Source organism: Suillus subaureus (genome assembly GCF_016647635.1).
Source record: "Suillus subaureus strain MN1 chromosome Unknown BJ212scaffold_3, whole genome shotgun sequence".
NCBI lineage: Eukaryota > Fungi > Basidiomycota > Agaricomycetes > Boletales > Suillaceae > Suillus > Suillus subaureus.
In genome coordinates, this window is record NW_024538559.1 from 695,827 (window position 1) to 712,842 (window position 17,016).

A 17,016-nucleotide genomic window follows, 5' to 3' on the forward strand; every position below is an offset into this window, starting at 1 on the left:
CAAGTGATGTGCCATGAGAATGTAACAGCACATACAGGTTAAACAGCTCCATTGACTCCTGGCAGTTGAGAATCCATACAGCCTGCTCCACAAAGTCATTGACTTGCTGATTTGTTCGTCCAAAGAGATCCTTGCAGTGTGTGATGAGCAAGCACTCTGTCATATTGTCATATCTGCATATCTGGATCTCAGATCCGATCCACATCTTATCCCCCTCCAACATCTCATCATCCAATCTGTCCACTCATCCAGTCCAGTCCACAATTCATCCAAATCTGCAACCAGTGCTTGTCTCCTTTCGGTAATCCTCTAACTCTGGTATTTCAGTTATCTGTATATCTGTCCTGCTCACTGATCCATTACCTATGCTTCATTTCCATTTCATGATTTGTGATCCATTTCTACTTACCAATAGACCATCCATATGCTTCATACATAGCCTTGGACTCTGCTGATTGATCATTCTGTTAGATACCTATAGTATATAACCTCCTGTAACTTTCTGTAGTACCTCAGTTTGAATATCATCTTAGTTCTACTCATTCCTGTCCTCCAGACTTGAGTATCTCTGCTCTCGTCACCCTCCAAGACTTAGGATTGATTCCTATAGTCTATCTGTATCTGCCTCTGTCTCCGACAGTCCATTACTGTTAGTTTCTAGTCTGGACTCATCTGGATTAGCCCTACGATACTTATCCCTCATCTGGAAGTCATCTGGATCTACTACACTACTCATCCGACCTTCCAGACGTGTTAGTCTTGCCTTCCTGAAATAAGGGGCAATACTCGGGTAAGGGGCACAGTGCATGAGCTGAGGCCGAAGCCCTTTGGATCCAGTTATCCCTTGAGTGTGACCTTAACACATATCTTCCTTAGCACCCTTCTTCCCCCTCCTTGCCTGGGCCTTGATGACAGCATCTTTGGTTGCATGAAAGTCTGCAAGGGCCTGCATCATCAACAGTAGGGTTTCTGCAGAATGAAGTGGATTTTGGGCAAGATATATGAACTCAATGAGGGCATGAATTGCATGAATAAATCTAGGTGGAGCGGCACCTGCAATCGAAGCAACAATGGTGCATTGGATATTGTGATGCTCATGGCCTGTCATTTGGTTGACATGCGTGATACCTTTTGTGAAGTGGCACGTTCCCACCTGCTTATGCTGAGTGATGAAGTGAGCATTGAGCTTGGGTTTTCCTACTACCTCCTTGATCCAATTGAGTGAATGGTCAGTGAAGAATTTGAGGCAGGTATGCAAGATCTCACCAGTGAGAAAGACAGATGAACATGCAAACTTCCAATCATGCCAATATGGCATATGGACTCTGGAGAGATGGACAGTTTTGGCTGCCTTCTGGAATTTGTTGAGATCCTAAACATCAATTGTTTGGGAGATCTCATAGATGAGTTGAAGTGTGTGTTGCCCTGTATGAGGAGGGTAGAGAACTCCATCACCAAAATTTTCTTGTAATGCCATCGTTAGAGGAGACACATTTTTGCTGACTGCAGCAATCATGCAAGCCTCTGGCAGGTCGCATACATGAGCGACAAGTGGCATAAAGATGTAATGAATGAATCTGGAAGGATCAGACATAAAGCAACCTGTCTTGGCTGCCAGTTTAAGGTTGGCACAGATGAGATCAACACATTTATGCCACAGCCATGCCTGACAAATGGTTTAATAATTGGGATGCACGTGAAACTTAGCAATGGGCATGTAAGCAATACAGTGCCAAGCTCAAAGTGTGGCCTTGGATTGAACCTCCAAATCAAGATTGCTGATAGTGATGAAGACAGGGTGCATCTCAAGCCCTCCAGTGGTTCTCATCACAGGAGTTTTGTTGGACCCTAAGATGATTGGGATTTGCATAGCACCTAATGGGAGGTGGTCCTATATGGGATCAATATTTTAAGTCATAGACTAAGCAGAGCAAACTGACCTGAATTTTCCATGCCAAATCTGCACTCATATATAATCTCCATACTCACACTGATTCCTGACATTGACTCTATGTGGCTGGAAGGTAATATGGTTGGCAAAAACTGGGTCACTGAAAAGTTGTTTAATGACCTCTAAACCATCATGCCAAATGAGTTGAATGGGATGAATTGTCTTGTAGCCCGTAAACTCTAGGTGTGAGACTTTCCATTCTGCAAAGCAAGGTAGCACATCTACCCAGTCCAGAAGTTGATCTTTTGAGGCAAAAGATGGTTTTGAGTGAGTGTTAAACTGTGAAAGAAGAGTCAGACTTGTTGAAAGGTGCTCAGAATCTCCTACCCATTTCAACTTCAACAACTTGTCAATCTGAGTCTAATTCAGATTTTTAACCAAGAACCTGGCTAGTTCCCACTTCCCCTCATCATGAAAAGGATAATGAGCATTGATCTCCTACTGATGGTTATATTGATCTTCCTGCAACCTGTCAAATAGGTTTTTTCCAACACTGAAGACATATCCAGAATGAGGATGACAGTGGCCAGTGGTATCAGATGTCAATGAATCTTGGAATACAGGGGGAATGGGCAATTGCTGTGGATGTGCTTTGTGCAGCCAATAGGTAGACTGGGAATTGAGATGCAGAACAACAGCTTCAATGGAAGGGAAATCCCATTACAGTTGGGACACAACCTGGCAAAGGTGTGCACATTAATAAGTATACTGAAATGATAAATAAGAGCAGATGATACACACATTTGCTGTAGGCAATGGGCTCCATGTTACAGTCAGAATTCACCAAGTCTTTCAAACTCCACTGCATAGTGTGCAGAGTTGTATTCACAGCATATCCAAGTCTCAAGTCTGCACTAAGGCCAGAGACACAGTTTCACAAACATTAGTTCATACACACTGGTGATTTTATTCAGTCATTCATTGACCCAGCATGTCTCCTCACTTCCATCTTCATCTCTGACTCAATCCAGCAGTTGCTCCCCTCCATCAAGCAGTCCCCCATCATCCCCTCAATCAAAACATTTTCCAACTCCTGGGTCACCTCTTTTCAATTCCTTCCATATCTCAGCCAGCTCCCCTGATACCAGACATTCTGACTTATGTGCTTCACTCAAAGGACATCTCCTCAGCAGAGAGGACACCACCACCTATGACTTCTCCAACTTCCACTACTAAAGGGTCAGGCAGCCTATTTTATGATCTATCTGCATCTCCAGACCCTTCCCATAATACTTGCTGTCAGTTCATATGTGACAGAACAAGCAGGAAGTTTATTCTATACCCCTGTGATCCAGCTCCACTTGAGGTTCATTTTGCAGCTCACATTATGGGGTGAGAAGCAAGCCATATGTATCCAGTGAATCTCTTCAGAAGGTAACACACATATATTATCCAGTCCCAAAGACTCATTTATATTTTATAAAGCATGCTGGACACTTAGAAAATGGCCTCAGGCAAATGTGTCCTTCTACCCTGTACAAAGGATATCAAGCACAGCTGGTTGCTCATGAGACTGCACACTAGTGTAGTGCTAGCAACAGCATGGGAGATTGAAGAAGCTGAGTGCTTTATCATGTTCCTTGATGCCATGCATGTTAATAACAAAGACCAACTCAAACTCATGAAAGATCAGTTAGACAGCTTGAGGAGTCTCTTTTCTGAGTGTGACTGCACAGAAGTTGATGATGACAGAGACTACCTTCAAGCAGTCTATGAGGATGAATTTGAAATCCTTAAAATTGTCTCATCCCAAGCTGAGCGAGTAGCAAAGGTTTTAGGATTGCATGTTAGCAAAGCTTTCCAATCTGGAGTTAGAGGACCCAGATTCCCTTCATCCCAACCTGGGGTTATTGATGATGAAGACAATGTCAACAAGGCATTGGTGAGATCTGGGGCTGATGGATCTGGATCACCCACTGGCTATAGGGTTCTCGATGACAATGACAACCCCATATATCCAGGAACATGTGTGGATCATATTGAACACCCTGGCTTCTGTACTGAAGCATCATGCGTGGCTACCACATCCTAGGCTATTGGCCTTCTTATTGTGGTAAGTGGGGTATGTGTGTATGTTCATCATACCACACTGATCAATTGATAAGGGATGTTGTAATACATGCATCACTCTTTCATCATGCCCCCTTCTTGACTGTATTGGTTTGTCATATGCACACCATTTTTTACATCCTTACCCCTTCATTTTCCCGCTTCTTTGACTCATGGTTACAAGTATATCACCGAGTCACAAGATGTATAGTCTGTTTGTGTGTTTCTATTTGTATCAAGATCATAATCAATGTGCCTTTTGCCCTCTCCCCAGATTATGATACTCCCTGGATGACTGGTAGATGTCCCCCACAGTGCAAAGGTAAAACAATGATTCCAAAGCCCACTCAAGGGTCCAGTCTCAATCCATCCCATGTACCTGCAGACACACAGATCAACCTCCCTGATGAACAGCCACAACCTCTAATGACCGACTTCGATCCACACTAGCAGTACCCCCTTGATGTGCACAATTCATGAGTTTAATTGTGTACCTCATCATCCACCACTGAATTTTCTCACAGGCCAAGCACAGCCTATCCCAACCCTGGCTATTCAGCTTCATCATTCAACAACTACTTAAACTCATTTGCAAGCGCCAGCCAAGCAAACTTGGGTGACCTGAGTTCCTCAAATGTTGGTGGGTGTAGCAATTCGCTGTCTGGCACCAGATACAGCAACTTGCTGTCTGGCGTTGGATACAGCAGCTCACTGTCTGGCACCAGATACAGCAATCCACCATCTAGTGCCCACTACATCAACTCCCTATCTACTGCCAGCTACAGCAACTCTAACAATCCATCACTGAACTCATGTATGTAATTATATTCTTTATTGTTGAAGACTTCTGACACTGAATCTATCATATTCAGCACCAGACCCATCTGACCTGGTGCCAACACCAGTGCCAAGCACATTGAATAGGGATTAAACAACCTTGGTAATTACTCAAGATATCACTTGCAGTCTATCAAGATCCTCAATAGGGGCTATTTCAGCTGTGGGAGAGAGTTGCAGCAGAGTGGGGCAAGATTGTTGATGAGGAATGCCTCAAATTGATAGATAGTATGCATAGAAGAGTGGCAGAAGTAATTAGAGCAACAGGAGGAAACACCAAGTACCAGAATTATAGAGATTGTGTTGGTCAAACTGAAAGTCAAAAAAGTGTCTCAATGAGTCACCAAATTAAATTAACCATATCTTCACTTGATGCCATAATTTTTCCACACTAGAGGGATCAAACATAAAGCTTAGAAGCAGAGCTTTCCCACACCTCCCTATGGCTTAGTCATATTCTCACACCCTAGCTCATAATACAGCAATTACACAAAAAGTCACAAACATTGAGACACTTTTTTGAGCCACTGTATCAACTTTGGATTGATTTCCTGATGGCCACAGACTGCATCTATAGCCCAAGATTAGATGTATCTATCATGTTGGCCATCACAGACTGTGCTAAGTGCAAAAACTTTGGGACACCACATTTGCACTCACTTCTAGAACCCATGATGTGCAGACACCCCTTTGAACACTTCAAAGACAACAATTAACAACCTCTCACAAATATTCTGGAACCCCATTGCATCAGAAACACTCACAAGTCACAGTGGTAAGCATTTCAACAACTCCAAGGTTCAAGACTTCTGCATGAAATGGTCTTGCAAAACACACATAGTAGCAGCCTATTCACCATGGATTAATGGGCCTGTAGAAGGTACTAACAAGATACTGTTGCATGTACTCAAGCATCTCTGTGCACCAAATATAGGCAAGGACAACTATGAAGCAATTTCCTGGAACACATTGCTGAATAGCTGGCCAAAACACTTCAATGAGGTGGTAACAGCACTCAACTACCAAATACTCCCTGCATTGAAGTTTTCACCAAAGGAGCTCCTATTAGGCCAAGTAATCAATACATCTAGACAGCATCCCTATCCCAGGAGGGTTCCATGCCAGACAACTGCACACATTCATTCCCAGAGAAGGAATCAAGCTAGCAGAAGAACAGAAGAGACAAGTGGAACAAGCAAAGATGAGAGCAGAGAGTATAGAGGAAAAACAATTGCAGGATGACAAAGATGTGGCTGACAAAGACAATCCAGGAAATGACGACCATGACAACGAAGACAGGGCAGGAACAATAGAGAAGGGAGAGACTGGTGGAGATGAGGACGTGGTCGACGAGGACGTCTCCGTTTTTTGAGGGGGGCACGTGGAGTAGGGGCCCTAGGGAGGAGGGTCGCAGAGGTGCGGGGTTTGCCGGGGATTGCAGCGTTTGTCAGCAGCTAGTCACGACGACGCATGTAGTGCATCATCCTTCCGGGTTCAGGCCGCCTACAAGGCGAGCAATACTCCAATGGTTAGGGAGACAGTTGACCACTCCAATAAAGGATCACCTCGTGAACCGTCCTTGAAGTCAAGTTCGAGGTGCTGATATATACATGTCTCCTCAGTCTTATTAGGGCGATACAGAGGTAAGAGAAGAATAACCCTCATGACAACCTGTAAACCAGGCTACTTCAGCCGAATGGCTAGAACCATACATAATCGCCCATCCACACACAACCTGCTGCTGCAGGCCCGTTTCACGCGACCTTCCAAGCCCAAAATGGACCTACCCACAGGCCATGAACCGTCAACAGCCAGGCGCACTCAGATAAACACCAGCACTCACCAAGCGGGTCCGGCCTTTCATGCATCGCCCCCGTCCACATCCCCAAAAACCCAACCGCCGCACCCGGCCCCCCAATTTGAATCGCCTCTGACGACCACTCTGGCTCACTTGACCCCGCTACAGTAGATACCTTCGAATCAATCAGTAACACGTACGCAAGGTATCATAACCGGCAGGCTACAAAACGGACAACAGAGCACTCACCATCTGCCATCGAATAGCTCCATCGCTGATTATGCTCACCGTACCAGTGACTTTGCGTAAGTCGTCTATACTGCGATCAGATCCTATAGATTCACCCTCGACATGGATGGTTGGGAGGGGGCTGAGTGGTGCTGCCTGGTGGGATTGGGGATTCAGAGTAGCCAGTGATGCTAATACTGAGGGGTATGACTCGGCAAGCTTCTTGGATACCGTCTTCGAGGAACTTTTCGGGTGCGAGCTGTAGTAGCGTCGAATTAGAGGGTACGTTTACCAGATGCATGTGGCTTACGTTGTGCACTGCAAAAGGGCGTTTAATATGAGAAGAAGTGGGATGAACTGAGAGCACTGACCCAAGAGGTCTCGGTAATCAAGCCAGCAAATACATCGCCTGTAATATCAACAGAGTTGAGTTTTTCGAAGCATGCTAGATCGAAACTTACTTCCAAATACCACTCACACCCGCCCAATCCCATCCTTCAACTTCGCCTTGCTTGCTCTTCGTACTCCCCTCCAATCCCTCCCCTTGCCTAGGCCTATTTGCCCATGCATCCCAATACCCAGGCGACCCACCTATGCACATCGTATGCATCTTGCGCATATACGGCAAAATGTCACCCGTCGAAAACGCAGACGGGTAGGGCGACTGCCTAAACTCCTCCCTCAAATTCGCCTCCACGACAATACGTGCAGACGCAAGCCACACATAGTCCGGTACAAGCTCATATGGCTTGATTGGTGGACTCAGATCAGGGACGCGGCGCCCATTCATCAACCCTAAGTGCATCAGACCCAAGTCGTCTTCCTCGTCTTCATCCTCATCATCATTGTCTTCGTTCTCATCCTCATCAAGTTGATTTGACTTAAGGAAATCGGTGGTGTCGCGTCGCACTGGTTGGAAGGGACCCCACATGCGTGCGGGTCCGAGGTAGCGCATGTCGTAGACACGCCTGCGTGCGAGGGTGCGGGCATCAGCAGACTGCTTGTCGTGGGTGTATAACGAGAATCGTGGGCATGTGATGGGTAGGGCAGGCATATCTTCGTTCTCATCAGGGGCAGATGCTGAGTCTGGTGATGCCGACGTAGATGTTACTAGCCGGGCTTCAGGAACGGGTGTGTCTGCGAGCTCGGGTGCTGGTACCTTGATGGGTATAAAACCGGTGCAGCAGATGAGTTTGTAGAATAGCTGGCCAACTTCTGACCCGCTCCAGTGCGATGCCGAGGTCAGAGTGGGCTGGTACGGCGCATGACCCTGGACATCGAACGACAACTTTGCCATTAGCGTGCGTGTGAGTTCAGGGGGGAACCCGATTTCTAACAAATCCTGAAGCCACGTCGCATTGACGCTTCCAAGCAGGGCACTGTAATTGGCTGTAAGCAGGAGAAGCAGGGGTGGGAATTGGGGAGAATTGATCATGGGTGCGAAACGGGAATTGGACTCGGGAAAGTCGGTTAGGAAGGTGAGAGATATGGGCGGGGATGATGGGAAGGGCAAGGAAGTAGTGATGACTGAGAGTAGTGCTTTCACTACAGATAATGACGCGGGGGAGTCCGACTGCGAACTTACTGGGGCCGCCGTTTGGACCGGACGTCTGATATACCTCGCTGTGCTAATACGGTCAATGTATTCTCGAGTCCAGTTGAACTGCAAGTTAGAGTGACCACCTGATATGGTGTTCAAATGATTCAGAGCTGGTCTGGGATCATCAAAGGTAGTAAGGAAAATCTCCCGCCAGAGGTGTTGGTCTGGACAGCGGTAGATTAGGTCGTAGAAGAACTTGCTGGTCTGGGAAAGCGCTGCTATGGAATTCGGGTTCCCGGAGGCTGCGGACACGACGAGCACGGCTTCGGTGAGTTCTGCTGGAAGGTCAGCGAAGGCGGAAGCCATATCTGAATAGTTAGTAGATAAGACAGAGCAGCTTCACGAGCTCGCTGTGCAGCTAATAAATATAATATCGACACTTCTCACGCAAGCCTCGCCGGTCCGCATCATGAGTAAGCAACCATGCGCGTGAAGAACGATGATCTAGTATGATTAATTCAATGCAAAGATGTTGAGCAGACCGTTCCTCACTCTACAGTACCAGATGCTGTTATAGAGATTTTGCTGTTTGTGCGCCCACTTCTCGTACCCTGAGCTTCAATATTCCTCACAACATCCATCCCTTCTTCTACTTCACCAAAGACAACGTGCTTGCCATCCAACCATGACGTGACCACCGTGGTGATGAAGAACTGCAAAACATTAATATCTAATCCAAGGTTCGCCAAATGACCACCCACTTGAGAACCATTAGTGTTCGGGCCAGCATTAGCCATGGACAATAATCCAGGTTTTTCGTGCTTCAGCTTGAAGTTCTCATCTATAAATTCAATTAGCATAGCAAGAAAACCGAACGTCAAAAGAACCGACCTGCGAACTTCTCGCCGTATATCGACTTGCCGCCAGTACCATCGTGCCGCGTAAAATCACCTCCTTGAAGCATAAACTATGGAAGACCATATTCATCAGCCATGGAAGGTGTCAAAGAGGAAGAATGTAATTACAGTGGGAATGACACGGTGAAAAGTGCTTCCAGCATAGCCGAAGCCATGTTGGCCCGTAGCGAGCTCCCTGAAATTCTTCGCGGTCTTCGGGACGACGTCGTCGTATAGCTTGAATGTTATACGTCCAGACGGCTTGTTGTCTATGGCAATATCGAACTGAATTTTAAAAAGACTTGGTTCTGGTGACACCTAATGAGACTTGTTGGAACTTACGAAGACCCGCGAAGACCTGGGAGCACATGGAATCAAAAATTTTACGAGTTAGTAGGAAGATATTTACTTACAGAGGCTTCGCAGTCGACGCGGAGGTCGTGAAACGACGAAGAAAAGAATTCAGCATGGGTTGATCAGATAGATACGATGCGCCTGCAACAAGTACGAAGACACCTGCACCTGTCAAAACAATTGTTTTCTGCAAACCCATCCTACTCGACACAGCCACCACTCAACCGAACCAAAATTGAAAAAATAAACTAATAAATGATTTATTACGTCGCAGCTATCTTCACTAGTACTGTCAACACACACAGCGACTGTGACTTGGTTCCACTTGCCTGCCTGATGCTATTGGACACAATCACGGCTGGCTAGTAGACAAACAGATCTTAAAGCTTGAATTCAAAATGGTTGGAGCGCCGACTCCATCAGATATGTGTCTCTCTTCGAAGGTCGGAAATCGGACTTGGCCTTCAAGTTGTCAACGTTCTCAATTTCCACCTGTTCAGTCTCGCCGATCACGGGAAATTTTTCCTCCTTGACTCGGGCGATGAATTACTCAGTAGTTTTTCCGGGGGTCATGAACCGATTAATCAGGGGGGTGCCGAATATGAATTCAAGCTTCCATTGGAGAAGACTAGCCCGGTCACGGTATAGCCGCATAATCGGAAGACGAGCAACCTGGCTGTCGTGACAAGTGATGCATCTCATGATCATCGAATTTGCTTCAAATTCTCGTTATTAGGTCTTTTTATCAACATCATATCCTACTAGTATCCGGTTGCTCGCTTCCAGATGTGCCAAGATCGCCTATAGCTAATTATCCGAGTCCCTAGCATCACGTCGTTCCCCGCTGGTATAAATGTCTCGGATTCATCATTTGAATCAGGCGTGTCTTCACCCATCACAGAGATGCGTCAAGTCTATCTCGCCGCGCTCCTTGGCTTTGCCGCTTTTACCACAGCTTTGCCATCACCCTCCACCACCCATTACAATCATCGCTCAACCAAAGATGCCAAAGTGCTAATCCTTGGAGGAGGTGTTGCTGGCGTCATTGCCGCACGCACATTACACCGCAAGGGCATTGACGACTTCTTAATCGTTGAAGCGCGTGATGAGCTCGGTGGAAGGATGCAGAATTATACTATTGGTGTCCCTGGAAAGCAGTACACCGTTGAAGTCGGTCCTAATTGGATCCAGGGAACGCAAACTGGCAATGGGACAGCCAATCCCATTCTGACGCTCGCTCGAAAGCACCACGTCAAGAACCAGTATAATGACCTTGATGGCAGTATCAGTACGTTTACCTTTCTATTTTTATCTTGGTTTATTTGTACTCACCGGTGAACAGCGACTTACGACTATAATGGGCTCAAAGACTATCTGGACATCTTGGACACGTCAATTGATCAATTCACTCAAATCGTAGCTGATGCAGGTATGGCATCGTGCAGTTTGTCAGCTGTGCCGTGCTCATATGTTCCTTAAGGGGAACGCGTCAAGTTACAGCAGGTTGACCTCGGCCTTCAAAGCGCGTACGGCATCACCGGTGCAACTCCAAAGAACATATACGAAGCAGCTTGTCAGTATTATGAAGTCGACTGGGTACGTAAATCTTTCCTGCCATGCCTACCGCGTTTCCAATGTCAAACTCGTCAGGAATGCAAGTTTATTTTTCTTAGACGTCTTTATCCTGCTAATCATTGCAACCGCACATCCAATAGATGCACAGGTACGAAGACTAGATCACGTTGTTGGTTGCGATTCTCACTGTCTCGTACCAGGCCCCAGACCAGAATTCGTGGATAGCATCAGCCTGGGTATTTACATAGTATTCCAGTGTGCACCTACCAGCGCCTGACCATCCTACAGAACAACAACTTTACCTTTGACGTCGATATGGGTGGCTTCTCAGACGAGAATAACCTCTGCATCGACCAGCGTGGCTTCAAAACCATCATCCAGGCCGAAGCTGCGGAGTTTCTTCAACCTGAGCAAGTCTCCCTGAATTCTGTTGTCACGACGATTGCATATAGCGGGGATGGGGTGACAGTCACACTAGAAAATAGTACTACTCTCACCGCGGACTACGTGCTTTGCACGTTTAGTCTTGGAGTACTGCAATATGGTGATATCGCGTTTAAACCCGATCTTCCTTCGTGGAAGACGGAGGCCATTCAGAGCATGGTCATGGTATGTTTGCTTAATGCTAACACTTTCGACAACTCAACTACCCCCAGGCTACGTATACCAAAATCTTCTTGCAGTTCGAAGAAAAGTTCTGGTTTGATACTGAGGTACGGATGCACATCACCGTTCAATATTTCTCTGACGTACCCGGAATAGATGGCCGTCTATGCAGACAAGGAACGGGGGAGGTATCCGATTTGGCAGAGTCTTGACCACGTCAAATTCTTCCCTGGTTCTGGTCTCGTCTTTGTGACCGTCACTGTAAGTCCGCATGATTTGTGCTCTATGTACTTCTGTCGTTGATTCCACGGACATTCAGGGTGATTTCTCACTGCGCATCGAGGGCATGGAAGATTCAGACGTTCAAGAGGAAGTCATGGAAGTCCTCCGAGCCATGTACCCCAACATCACCGTCCCTGATCCTGTCGCGTTCCATTTCAAACGCTGGAACGTGGACCCTCTCTTCCGCGGTTCCTACTCCAACTGGCCCCCTTCTTTCCTTCCCGGTCACTCAGAAAATCTGAGGGCTACGGTAGACAAGAGACTCTGGTTTGCGGGTGAAGCTACGAGCTTGAAGTATTTTGGTGCGTGTTTCTCCTGAGTGCGGTTCGCTTGTTCATGAAAGAGAAAATTTTAAATGCAGGTTTCCTTCATGGTGCATATTTCGAGGGGTTGAATGCTGGAGAAGAGATTGCCAAGTGCGTTGAGGGCCCTGCATGCACTGGACGGGAGCATTTTAATAGTGTGGTTGATGCTTCTCCCTATCCGTTCGTGTCTATTACGCCTTAGGTGCTTATATTCGAGTCATGTTGTTGTTGGATTGTTTAGTATCGTTTTCGAACATTGTCAGTTATTAACTTTTCACGTCAGGAACGACCCTCTTCATTCGTCTGACCTGCCTTTTTTTATGTTCAACTATCGTCCTGTTGAGATACCTCTATGCAGGGCATCGCAGTCTAGTCTTCGGGACCCCCAGTGTCCTTTCGCATCTCCTAATTCACGAATGCCCTGGTGCGAGGCTCGCCCCCAGTGCGCCGTTCCCGCTGGCCGATGGCCTACATAACATACATGCGCACTTCACGACTCGTAGAATATCTTGCGATATGGCTTTACTTGTCAGCCACCAGCGCCGGTCAAGATTGGAATGACCTCATTCTTGCAGTAGTTGTGAGACACGGCCATCCTGATATGGTCCCGCCCGCAATCGGATCGTCGGATGTCTCACAATTGTTCCGTTGTCAGTCCACATATAAAAGCTGCCCTCTGCTGATACTTCCACTTCACTTCCCTCCAATTCCTTTGCTTCACTCGTTCGACGTTTGACTTCACGCTGCATCACGCTTTTCTTGCGGTGCTCGACGATCCCGAACTACGAACTTGACACGATCTAAGCGATCTCGAGTATGCGAATCGGACTACTTGTGACTTACTCTGGCACGAGGTTGGTTGGCTTGCGTTCGAGGGTTCTGAAGGCCAAGTGACTCGATCTCCGCTGCTGCCATATCTCAATACTCTGTCATTCGAACCACGCACGAGTTGGTACGATCTAACCAAAGTCTTTCAAGTAAGCGATTTCGACTCAGACTACCTGTATTTTCTCTGGCGAGGTTTGGTGGCCTGGGTTCAGGTTCGAGGGATAAGATCGGGTTTCTTCGATGGTCTTTTACAGTTATTCGATGTCTCGATCACTCCCCTGCTGAGCTCAAGCTTGTCGATGATCTCTTGGACGATCTCTGCTTCTCGATACTTTTCTCATCTGGATTTCCTTTGCTTCTGGCTTTCTGGATCTTATTACATGTCACAATCGGGCTGCTTGACCTCTCGATCGAGTTTCGATGACCACCGACCATGGCATGATCGACTCATCGAGTCATTGTTTACTGGGTCGCGGGTAAACTTTATACCTTTTCCATTTGCCCTGAGATATCCCTACCGCTCGTACTGCGATCTCGTTGACCTAGCATTTCTTGGGAAATCGACCACCTTCAAGCAGGTTCTTACGCTGCCTTCGAGTTCCAGCCTCCGATCGACAGGTTTCGCTTTTGATACCGACTGGGCCGGCGGGTTACATTCGATCGAACTTTGCTTGGGAGATGATGGCTTTGACCCTTCCCTTACTTCAGCACGCTAACTACGATTCATGTTCAGCACCTGCTGCTTTGTACACCATCATTCTGCTTTTATCCCACCCCCTCTATTACGCCCCTTCATACACATGTATTCCCACTGGTGCGACATTGTGCGACATTGTATGGTATTCGCACCCGGGCCCGCCTACGCATGGTGTCCCGATCCCTCAACTCGAAGTAAATCCTAGGTCGCAGGGCATGGATCCCGCTCTTTCAAAGCCGAACTGAGGCCATTTCGACTGAAGAACCGTACAAATGGTCGACAAATTGCCCATATTGCACCCAGGTCTACGGCCCGTCTTTTCCTAAAGATCTTTGTGCAAGCCCGTGACCTTTTTCCCCAAAGAAAGTAGATCACCACAAACTTGCCCTCTGCCGCCAAAAAAGGAACTTTTCTACCTTCAATGGTCGAGCATCCTATCGAGGCATGCCATCGATCATACTGCATCGACGCGAAAGGAGAAACTTGCCTCGTTGCCACACTGATATAGCACAAGCCTAATCCGTAGGCCATCCCATAGATGTTCGGTTTCCCTTGCTTGGTGGTAGAGACCGGATCGACTTAAGATGACAACGTTTCACAGGTAAGTTTGTTGCATATACATGATCTTATATACATTCATGCGTACTAGAATTATTCTAGGCTAGGAAATCGTCTGGTGTATGAGTTGTGGTAAAATGATACAAGGTGCGAAAGTGCAATACGAGCTCAAATCTATAATGATGATCCTGCAGTCCGAATGAGAATACGCAAACTTGTCTTAGTACATCGAAATGAGATCTCCGTGAACCGGTTGCTCCAGCCTCTTGTACCAATCCCAATAAGACTCCGAAGCGTCAAATTGGGAAGTGGAAGGTGCAGGTACAACTGAATCAAGGGCTGAGTATCCATGATCGGGGAATGCGAGAGAGACCGGTGAGCCAAAAAGGTTCATGTCACCTTCCCCCTCTTGATCGGTAGTCGGCACGAGGGGCATGCCAGAGGGTTGGTGGGGTGTGGAGTGTTGTTCATGCGATGCCTGGACATTGGATCCCACATCGGGCAGAGATAGAACGTTCTGCGTGAAGGGTGTAACCTTCTGAGTCATAGAGTTCAGTTTGGGGGCCTGAACAACGGGTTGCGCGGTGGGGCCGGAGAAAAAATTCGACTCGGGTACAAACAGGGGTGGGGTTCGCTGGGCCGCTGGCCCGAGTCCTGTCCCTCGAGGTGTGAATGGTTCTTGAGGTACGTTGACTGGGCCCGGGGGCGATACTGCGAAGGTGCCGGTGGCCGAATTCGCGGGTGGAACAACTCGAGATTTTTCCTGGTTCTTGGAACATTGGTCAGATTTGGCATGACGCTTGAGCCCATCGCTGCGACTGAAACTAGTGAAAATCAACATCTCAGCCCAAGGCGCATTTGAAAGGAGCGGGGTACTCACTAATGGCCACAGCCTATGCACAGTAAGCGATTGGATCGCTTTTGATGCCTGTTGGTTTGTTTATGCTGGTGTACGCTGCTTTCCTTCAGGTATATCTCTACACACTGTTCTTTCAAGCATTTATAGATGATTTTGCCGTCCTTGACGACCTGTTGCTGATGAAACAGTTGGGATGGCGAGAACCAAAGAAATAAACCGACTCACAAATTCAGGATCGTTATCAGGGTGAATGCGGGGATTTTTCTGTTGCTTCTTTCGTACCGCCCCATCACTGTCCACTGCCTTGCGCTTGATACGCTGCACCGAGCTCCCTTCGGCTGCACATTCAAATAATGCTTGGTGTACAACTCCCTGGTCGAAACGTTGGTTGCAACTGGTTGCTTGCATTTGAGATTGCACCACGGAGGAGGCAGGGGAGTGCTGCTGCATGATCGGCGCCTGAAGGTCTTTCAGTGAGTGCAAAGCCAGCCAATGTTTCACCCCCTCTGGGAGTGCGGGCAGCTGCGCTTGCATACACGGCTGATGGGAATAAGTGTTAGGTGGGGGAGCAACACTTGCAGGCCCCACCGTCAACTGCATAGATTGTCCATATTTTATACCACCAGCATCGGACGTGAAAGACATTTCATCGTCTGCCTCGGGAGCCAGTCCAGGCTGAACAAAGTTTTGATTGGTATACAAGTCTGGAGGGTATGCTTGGAAACGTGGCTGAGGCAGAAGCTGGGCATGAAGCGCAGACTCATGCTGGCGAAAGTCTCGCGTTCCCCGAATCGGGTATGGCTGCCATCGATGACCAACATTTTTCTGGGGACGTTGGGCCTTGTTGCGTTGATGAGCAGTGTCAAGATTACGGAATTCGGGCGCATTGTCTAGAGTTTTCAACGCGAAGGAGTTTTGGCCCATCTGAGCTTGATGTTGGTCTGTCATTGAATCGGATTGAGAAGGTAAAGAGGTAGTGTGCATTGTGGTCTTTGTCTGTGGTAGGACTGTGCAAGTGACAGAATATGAAGGATGTTTAAGCACTCGGATGTGGAAGAGAAAATGCGATTTGCGGTGAAGAGGAGGAAAGGGATGTAGTACCACTATTTAAACTGATGGGAAGCCCGCTTCAAGTAAATAAAGCGGAGGACTTACGCTGCGGTGCGTCCCTCCCCTTTCATTCGTGTCCTGGTCCAAAACTTGTTGCCCAGGCAAAGCGGCCAGAGCACATGAATTTAGTGTCATACAAAGGGATGCACCCGCCATCCTTTCACGCGCGCAGATTCCGTCAACGGACAATAGTAGACCATCCGGATATTCCCCCGCACGACTGTGTGCATGTTCAATATGATCGTTGATTGTCGATTTTCAGAAGGCTCAGAAGGTGTCTTCCTGCGAGAAGATGCATGAGTTATTTATGAACAATATTAAATGCGACGTGCCGGAACTGAATTACAGAACACGAGACCCACTCGATCTTTGGAAGAACGGAGTCTGGGATGGAGGGGACATGACATCGATATATGGACTGAGATGTATTTATGTCATCTATCCAGATAATGGATTCTTGGTTGCATATCTTGTGGCCGAATATCAGCTCTGTGGAAGAGCGTAGTCTATACGGAGACACACCTCGAGATATCTCGTTGCCCA

The 17,016-nt window shown here is 47.3% G+C and overlaps 7 protein-coding genes across 7 annotated transcripts; 2 read left to right on the top strand and 5 right to left on the bottom strand.

The window, feature by feature from the left end:
• Positions 1 to 1,738: 1,738 nt before the first annotated feature.
• BJ212DRAFT_1295684 (uncharacterized protein) lies at positions 1,739 to 2,282 on the bottom strand (the record flags this gene model as incomplete). The annotated part of the gene is made up of 4 exons (XM_041332338.1): positions 1,739 to 1,891; positions 1,941 to 1,960; positions 1,990 to 2,151; positions 2,279 to 2,282. The coding sequence occupies 4 exons, from the start codon at positions 2,280 to 2,282 to the stop codon at positions 1,739 to 1,741; spliced, it is 339 nt and encodes a 112-aa protein (XP_041198255.1).
• A 1,113-nt stretch (positions 2,283 to 3,395) lies between these two features.
• BJ212DRAFT_1295685 (uncharacterized protein) lies at positions 3,396 to 4,851 on the top strand (the record flags this gene model as incomplete). The annotated part of the gene is made up of 4 exons (XM_041332339.1): positions 3,396 to 3,833; positions 3,913 to 4,004; positions 4,525 to 4,814; positions 4,844 to 4,851. 4 exons carry the CDS (start codon positions 3,396 to 3,398, stop codon positions 4,849 to 4,851), a joined length of 828 nt encoding a protein of 275 aa, XP_041198256.1.
• Positions 4,852 to 6,550: 1,699 nt separating this feature from the next.
• On the bottom strand, positions 6,551 to 8,834 carry BJ212DRAFT_1320905 (uncharacterized protein). The gene is made up of 6 exons (XM_041334396.1): positions 7,325 to 8,834; positions 7,235 to 7,272; positions 7,062 to 7,181; positions 6,885 to 7,015; positions 6,681 to 6,810; positions 6,551 to 6,620 (listed from the first exon to the last, which is right to left on the bottom strand). The coding sequence occupies exons 1-6, from the start codon at positions 8,767 to 8,769 to the stop codon at positions 6,592 to 6,594; spliced, it is 1,893 nt and encodes a 630-aa protein (XP_041198257.1). The 5' UTR covers positions 8,770 to 8,834; the 3' UTR covers positions 6,551 to 6,591.
• Positions 8,835 to 8,951: 117 nt separating this feature from the next.
• On the bottom strand, positions 8,952 to 9,768 carry BJ212DRAFT_1261598 (cyclophilin-like domain-containing protein; the record flags this gene model as incomplete). Its single annotated transcript, XM_041330187.1, has 5 exons — positions 8,952 to 9,116; positions 9,165 to 9,244; positions 9,295 to 9,370; positions 9,429 to 9,600; positions 9,713 to 9,768. The coding sequence occupies 5 exons, from the start codon at positions 9,766 to 9,768 to the stop codon at positions 8,952 to 8,954; spliced, it is 549 nt and encodes a 182-aa protein (XP_041198258.1).
• Positions 9,769 to 10,556: 788 nt separating this feature from the next.
• On the top strand, positions 10,557 to 12,623 carry BJ212DRAFT_1475847 (uncharacterized protein; the record flags this gene model as incomplete). Its single annotated transcript, XM_041339294.1, has 10 exons — positions 10,557 to 10,941; positions 10,996 to 11,082; positions 11,134 to 11,253; positions 11,327 to 11,376; positions 11,429 to 11,464; positions 11,517 to 11,837; positions 11,885 to 11,941; positions 11,991 to 12,095; positions 12,154 to 12,418; positions 12,478 to 12,623. The coding sequence occupies 10 exons, from the start codon at positions 10,557 to 10,559 to the stop codon at positions 12,621 to 12,623; spliced, it is 1,572 nt and encodes a 523-aa protein (XP_041198259.1).
• A 2,002-nt stretch (positions 12,624 to 14,625) lies between these two features.
• On the bottom strand, positions 14,626 to 15,545 carry BJ212DRAFT_533700 (uncharacterized protein). The gene has a single exon (XM_041343427.1). The coding sequence runs from the start codon at positions 15,343 to 15,345 to the stop codon at positions 14,725 to 14,727; it is 621 nt and encodes a 206-aa protein (XP_041198260.1). The 5' UTR covers positions 15,346 to 15,545; the 3' UTR covers positions 14,626 to 14,724.
• BJ212DRAFT_533651 (uncharacterized protein) lies at positions 15,120 to 16,582 on the bottom strand. Its single transcript, XM_041343426.1, has 3 exons — positions 16,519 to 16,582; positions 15,589 to 16,466; positions 15,120 to 15,539 (listed from the first exon to the last, which is right to left on the bottom strand). Exons 2-3 carry the CDS (start codon positions 16,345 to 16,347, stop codon positions 15,384 to 15,386), a joined length of 915 nt encoding a protein of 304 aa, XP_041198261.1. The 5' UTR covers positions 16,348 to 16,466; positions 16,519 to 16,582; the 3' UTR covers positions 15,120 to 15,383.
• Positions 16,583 to 17,016: the final 434 nt, after the last annotated feature.

What these genes read in the sequence shown, in the direction of transcription:
- BJ212DRAFT_533700 (XM_041343427.1), bottom strand. Translation starts at nt 15,345, where the DNA reads ATGTTGATTTTCACTAGTTTCAGTCGCAGCGATGGGCTCAAGCGTCAT.
- BJ212DRAFT_1320905 (XM_041334396.1), bottom strand. Translation starts at nt 8,769, where the DNA reads ATGGCTTCCGCCTTCGCTGACCTTCCAGCAGAACTCACCGAAGCCGTG. An exon ending in TGATTACCGAGACCTCTTGG is followed by an intron (nt 7,182 to 7,234) that starts GTCAGTGCTCTC and finishes GCCCTTTTGCAG; the next exon opens with TGCACAACGTAAGCCACATG. An exon ending in TTGCCGAGTCATACCCCTCA is followed by an intron (nt 7,016 to 7,061) that starts GTATTAGCATCA and finishes CCCACCAGGCAG; the next exon opens with CACCACTCAGCCCCCTCCCA.
- BJ212DRAFT_533651 (XM_041343426.1), bottom strand. Translation starts at nt 16,347, where the DNA reads ATGCACACTACCTCTTTACCTTCTCAATCCGATTCAATGACAGACCAA. An exon ending in CTGATAACGATCCTGAATTT is followed by an intron (nt 15,540 to 15,588) that starts GTGAGTCGGTTT and finishes CTGTTTCATCAG; the next exon opens with CAACAGGTCGTCAAGGACGG.